Below are 6,824 nucleotides of genomic sequence, written 5' to 3'. Positions count from 1 at the left end.
TTTGGGCAGCCTGGGGGATTCCTGGGACCCAGAAATTTGGGGGCCTTTGTTTCTGGGAAGGTGAAATGGGCCTTTTCCTGAGTGCCATTAATCTTGGGGTCTCCTTGGAGGGGGCAACGAGGGAGAAGCCCAAAGGCAGAGTCCTTGAAACAGCTTTCTTATTCATTCACTCATTCATCCATCCATTCATTCATTCATTTGCTGACTCACTCATCACCATTCCCTCAGATGACTCTGCTCCAGGCCCTGTGCTAAAGGACCTCAGCTTGTCTGGTCTAATGGGAACACACCTGTGCCATTGCTGGCACTGCCACTGGCTCCCCATGTCACCTTGGGCAAGTTACTGACCACTTAGAACCTCAGTCTCCCTGTCCCTCCAGCAGGGATAACCCTAGCGCTCGGTCCTGGAGTTACTGTGAAGATGTGGGAAGACACCTGCCCATGGTGGGTACTGTAGAAAGGCAGGCTCATTTTGAGGCCCCTGTGGGTTGGGCAGGCAGTGGCCAGTGGCCCCAAGACCCTGGATCTACGGCCAGTATCATGCCAAGGCCATTCAGGCAGACCCCACTTCCTCTGAGGGCTTCATCAATCTCATCCCCCATCTCTCCTTTCCAAGGAAAGTTGGCCCCTTTAAGGTGCCTCTGACTTCTATATGCAGCAATGAGTCCTTTGGAGAAAAGCAAGAGGACGGCAGAGTTTGGCGCACCCATCAGAAGGCAGGGTGTGGGCCTGGCCTCCCTCTAACCCACAGTGGGAGCTGGAGCTTGTCCCCTCCTCCAAGGGGCCTCAGTTTCCCCAGTTGTACAGCAAGGGGGCAGGGCTGGACGTTCTGCTGTGCCCTGGAAGGGGCCTCTTGTGTGTCATCCTTTTAGTAACGGTTTAGCTCCGAGCCTGTAATCACATCTGCCTTGGGAAGAACTAACACAGCGTTTCTTTAAATTGGGTTCTAATTGTGGCTTTTAGTGGAGTCAGATGCTCCCCATTCCCCAGCTGGTCTGAATCAGGGAGGTTGTCCCCGCCTGCCCTGCCAGGCCAGGAATCCCCTGGGACTGTTCTGGCTCTTACTGAGCTCGTGATAGGTCAGGGACAGATCCCCCGAGAGCCTACTATGTGTCGTGCTCTCAGCTGGGCACTTTCCACTCAGGGAACTCTGGGTCATCTGACCATAGGAGGCAGGGGCTATGGGAGCCATTTTTCAGAGGGGGAAACCGAGGCAGAGGTGCGATCACTTGCCCAAGGTGGCTTAGCTAGGATGTGGCAGAGTTCAGACTGGAACCCAGACCTGTTTGACTCCAGGGCTTTGTTCTCAGCCAGAAGCTGAGGAGATGCACCCCACCTCTCAAACCCCACCCCTGCTCAAACTTCCCCACTGGGGAGATCTGAGGGGCGCTCAGGCTCACCTGAGCCCCCAGTCACAGCCTTCTCTCCACGTGTGAGCACAGCCATTCTGCTCCTTCCCCACTGGTCCCCACTGGAGAGTGGGGTGCTGGCGAACGTGGCCAGAGGCAGCTCCCCTCCTGGGGCGGGGCAGGGACCTGCGGTTTCCCTGTTTGTTCTGGAGATCCCCGCTGCTTCCCCAAGCAGACAGCTAGTGATTCCCAGGCCACAGCCTCTTGGGCGGAGACAGACCGTGGCTGGCCAGCCTGGGAGCACTGGCCGCCGGCTCTGCCAGGCCTTGGCTCTGGGTGGTCTGGGTGGGAGCCATTGGGGGAGGCCCGAATCCGGGCCACAGGACAGGAGCCAGGACTTGGGCCAGGCTCAAGGCTGCCCTGCCAGGGACCTGGAGGGGTCCTGAAGGCCGGGGACGGCTGGACAAGGGGTAGAAGCAGGCATGGGGTAACTGTTGCCTTGGTGGAAGCCCAGTGGGGAAGACGCTAGGCCCCGGCTCCATCTGAGGGCCTCAGAGAAACCCACCCCCTTCAGGATTATCACTGTTGGATGGTTTCAACTCAACCACTGAGTGTTCAGATGGGAGCCCATCTCGAGGCCAGGGGAGAAGTCAGGGCATCAGGCAGAAGACCTAGATCCCAGCCTCGCCCTCCTCTGGACTCAGTTTCTCTATCCACACAATGGGCAGGAGACGGGGCTCCATGCTCAGCAAGGGCTCCTGCAGCCAGGCTGGGGGAGGAAGGGGCTGCCTAGGCTAGACCACAGTGGTTCCCAAACTGCTTTTCAGGGGCCGCTTTTTGCTTCCCTCAGTCTCGTAGCACCCACCACCTCCCCACCTCGGATGGAACCCCCGCTGTTCCCAGCTGCCAGAGGTGATCTTCTGCAGGGGTGGAGAGAGCCCCTGTGGCTTCAGAGTCTGACAGGCCTCAGCTGAGATCCTGACCACTGGTTCGGTGACCTTGGGCACAGCACATCGTCGGTCTGCCCCTTGGCTTTCAATGCCATCGTGACCCTCATCTTTCTGTCTCCAGCCTGGGCTCATCTCCAGAACTCCAGACTTTTCTTCCCACCTATAGCTGCCAGCATGTTCACCCCCAGATTTCAGTCAACATCTCCAAGTGGACATGATCCAAGCTATTTTCTCTCCATATCTGCTTCCCCCTCCATAAACAGCACTCCACCCAGGTGCTGAGGCCAGAAACTCAGGGGGCACCCCGATTCCGCATCTCCTCCACTCCCCTCAGCATGCCCAGCAAACTTGTCTGGGATCCAGCTCCTTCCCGCCGTCACCGCACTTAGCTGGTTCAAGCCACCACCACCTCCACCCCCAGCAACAGAAAGGCCTCCAGACTGCCATCTTCATCTGCCCCTGGTGTCCCAGGTCCTCCTCTGCACAGCAGCCAGACGGAGCTTTACAAAGCATGTCGATCACCTCTCTCCTTGTGTCTAAACTTCCAGGAGCTTCTCCCGCAATGGAAAATGCAGGCTCCTATTGTGCCCACATGACATGGTTCCTGCCCACCCCTCCCACCCACGGGCCCTCACCTTCCCCTGAGCTCCAGCCACTTTGCCTTGTTTCTTTCCTTTGAACATAGTAAGCTCGTTCCTGCCTCAGGATTTTTGCACTTGCTTTATTCCTTCTTGGAGCAATCATTCCTCCAGCTCTTTGCAAGGCTACCATCTTACTGACAGGGTCTCAACCCAAATGTCTCATCCTCAGACAGGTCTTCCACGATGGCTAGCTATAGCAGTAGAGTCCCCAGTCACTCTCTAGACCTTGGTTTTCTTATCTGTAAAATGGGGCCAGTGCAGTGCCCTGCCTCCAGTGTTGTTGAGAGGATGGAAAGACAGGGTTAGGGGGAGGCAAGGCTGAAGTGCCAACATCAGGCAGGCACTGGATCCCTGAGAGCCCTCCCTTCTCACAGTCCCAAGGTTGGCTGGATCCAGGGCTAGGAGGTCAGAAGAGCCCAGAGGTGGAAGCTGGGCTCCTCTGCCCATTTTACTGTGCAACTTCAATTTTGTGTCTGACCCTCTCTGGGCTGCCTTTCTACAGAAGGCGTCTCCACCCCTGAGCTTTGTCTGGGGGTCTGTGGGAAGAGGCCTGTGCCCAAGGAGATCCCTCAGGAGTGGAGGGCATGCGAAGAGCCATCTAGCACACAATCGTCCCAGGAGGGGTCTTGTCAGGCCCCAGCCAGGGAATCTAGGAGGCAAAGGGGTGAATGGTCAGAGCTTGGCCTGCCCCTAGCTTGGCTGGTGGGGCACATGTGTTCCCCCATCCCGAGTTTCAGTGCAGATAGCTGAGGAGCCAGAAAAGGGCCTGACGCAATGATGCAGGAGGCCCCGGGAAGCCACTCAGGCACTCAGGAACCCAAATCCTCTCCTGAGAACTCATTCCCGCACCTGGCCCACCCACCCTCAGATCATCTGGTGCTGGGGCTCCGTGGGAGGTCTCAGGTTAGCCACCAGGGCTGTGCATGAACTCTGTGGCTTTTAGGGCTCTCACCACCCCATGGAAGAGCTTCTGTGGCTGATGGGGAAGGAATTGCTTTCCCGAGACAGATCAGCATCAGGAGGCAGGTGTGGGGATCAGGGACTGCGAGTCAGGCAGACCTGAGTTCAGCTTGCAGCTGTTACCTATGAGCCATGGGCTCTGAGCAGGTACTCTGCCAAGCCACTACTTCCTCATCTGTAAAGTGGGATGATATTGCCCACTTCACAGGACTGTTGGGGGTGGTGTGCGGCACAGGTACTCTCAAGCTGGTAAGTTCACTGCCTCGTCTTAGGTGCTTTATGGGCGCACAGTGCATAGTAGGTAGTGCTGCTTCCTGCCCTCAGAGCAGCCGTGCTGGGCACTGAAGCAAACAGGAGAGCTATACCCTTGATGGGCAGCGGTCTCAGCTTCAACTGATCATTGCCCTGCAGAAATGTGGGGCAATGCCAGCCAGATGTACCACTTTCACTTTTTCCAAATTTTATATGAAAAGTTCCCAATGTTTTGAAATCCTGTGAGGATGTTCAGTGATATTGGGGGAGTACGTGAATTGGAAGGCATCCTGAGCATAAGTGATGCTAAGACAACCCAAGCTTCCCACACCCTTTCCTTAGGGCAGAGCTCAACTGGTCGGGAGGGCCATATCTTGTCCCCTAGAAACCTAGTGAGGAGAGGCCAGGGATGCTGCTCAACATCCCGTCATGTACAGGACGGTCCTCCCGACAGAGAAGTATACAGCCCCAGGTGTCAACAGTGAGGACCTGGAGGACCTGCTAGAGTCCTTGGTGGGAAGCAGCCATTCATCCAAGGACTACATAACCCACCTCCTTGGCAGCTAGGCGGAGTCACATGACCAGTTCTCACCAAGGGCTATGAGTGCTGGGTGTCAGTTCCAGGGAGAAGTGATTGAAAAGTGGGTTCCCTGCGTTGACGGAACTTGGTCAGATAGAACTTCAATGGAAGTTCCAGTTGGGTGGAACATCCGGGACTTAGAGGAGGGCAGAGCCGCAAGGTGGAAGGAGCCTGGGTTCCAGTCACCTGACCAGAGGCATCACCAGATGTTTGAGACAGAAATAAACTCTTATTGTGTTAAGTTCTGGATTATCTTTAATGGAAGACAAGGTTACCTGGATGAACAGAAGGTTGTCAGGTCATCATCTTTGTTATTCCTTCCTGAGAAAGGGGTGGAAGGCAGTGGGAACCGCATGTGGTGGGTACTGACGGTTCCCCTTAGCTTCTAGTTCCATGGCCATGGGTGCTGACGAGTGCATCTGGAACCTCTGCCTAGACCCCTGCCATGGATTAGACTCAGAGCCCACCAAGTTACCATACAGGTGACGAGCTGAAGGCGCGTGGAGTGCCTGAGCATCACTGATTCTTCCTGAAGGGCACATCAGTCCATGACACAGACTCAAGGTGGGCAGGCGGAGCCCCTTCCTCCTTTAGGTGGGACCCTAAGTGCTCACTATGTGCTGGGCACTCTGCATTCGGGTATAGAAATGGAACATCAGTGACGTTAAAGAACCTGCCCAAGTTCACAGAAACATGAAAGCGATAGAGACGTGAATGCCTCTCTATCCACAGCCCATGCTTTGAAACCCCATCAGTGTGTCGCCAAATGTTACAGATGCTGCCAGCGCCCTGTTTGTATCCTTTGAGCATTTGAAGTTCCAGCACATGCTTGCAGGTGTCTTCTCAGCCCTTTAAGGCGGTCTGGAAGTGCCAGGATGTTAATCTTGCTGGGAGCAGCCCTTAGGAAATGAGGAATGAGAGTTGAGGGAATAAATACCCCAGCTCCCTGGCCGCAGTGGGACAATCTTCGTGCATCTTCTGTCTCCTGGAGGCCCACAGTGGCCTTGAGCCCTCGTTGCCTGTAACGTCAACCTACTTAATCACACACCCTTCAGCAGCATCCTTCCCTTTCCTGGGCCACTCCCCCACTCTCTGCCAGGAGCGTTCTGGGTTCCTTTTACAAACCGCTTGCACTCCAGTCCTTGTCTCAGGTCTGCCTCTGGAAAGCTCAGCCTAAGACCAAGTATCAGTTATAGACCCCTGAGACATGTAAGTTGATTTCAGGTGGTACTGGTGAACTTTCTGACTGCTTGAATGGGAATCTGAAGTGTTTAGAAAGTGATAGTACAGAGGCACGACAAAACTGTGAAGGTGGTTATGAGAATAACACCTGAAAACACTGCCCTGTGCAGTTCAAGATGGGGTGTCTCTGTGTCCTGGCAAGAATGGAGGTCTTAGGTTCACTTTTTATCCCAGTGTCAGCGTGCCTGTCTAGGAAGCTCAGAGAGAAATCTGCTCAGCTGCATTTTCACTCCTGAAGGACATCCCACTTGGGCCATACGGCTTATCTTGGAGTTCATAGTTAACTGGTATTTTGAGTTATTAGTATTGGCTGCCTCAGAACTTGATTGGTAGGAGGGTGGAAATTATACACAAATAAAGGATGTCATTAAGTATATGTCATTAAGAGCTTTTGCAATCAGATTCAAAGCCCAGCTGCATGACTTGGGAGATCTTGGGCAATCACACCACAGCCCTGGCTTCTCATCTACAAATGCAGGTAATGGGGTCTTCTTTCCTAGTGAGGATTAAATGAATGGAATCCACATAAGGCATCAAGTGCAGAGCTTGGCAGATGGTGAATGGTCAGTGTTAGCTATGATTATTATTATAGGAACTTTCACTCCAATGAGGTGAGAGGAATAAGCTCAGGGGGCTCTGTATACCCCCAGTATCAGGTGCAATCCTGTGCCCACTACCCAAGCTGGGCAATCAGGAATGGAAAGATGACAGTCACCAAACTAGGCTGAAGCTCTTGTGAGCAGCACGTCAAGTGTTGTTCACCATGCAACTCTAAAGGCCTCGTACAGTGCCTAGCACGGAATATTCTACTGAATGACTGAGTGCACAGCTATAACGGGCCAGGGGATGT

General features: G+C 54.3%; 1 protein-coding gene across 1 annotated transcript in view; it reads right to left on the bottom strand.

Moving 5' to 3' along the window:
• Positions 1-4,992: 4,992 nt before the first annotated feature.
• The window catches only part of ALPL (alkaline phosphatase, biomineralization associated), a 64,903-nt gene continuing 63,071 nt past the window's right edge, over positions 4,993-6,824 (bottom strand). Inside the window, exon 12 of the mRNA XM_073233349.1 lies at positions 4,993-5,631. Within this exon, the coding sequence (XP_073089450.1) occupies positions 5,576-5,631 (56 nt within the window). The 3' untranslated portion in view covers positions 4,993-5,575. The remainder of the gene's footprint in view (positions 5,632-6,824) is intronic.

The sequence above is a fragment of the Manis javanica genome, chromosome 4 (assembly GCF_040802235.1).
Source record: "Manis javanica isolate MJ-LG chromosome 4, MJ_LKY, whole genome shotgun sequence".
Classification (NCBI taxonomy): Eukaryota; Metazoa; Chordata; class Mammalia; order Pholidota; family Manidae; genus Manis; species Manis javanica.
Note: the sequence above shows the minus strand (reverse complement) of the source record. Positions and strands in the feature narration are given on the sequence as shown.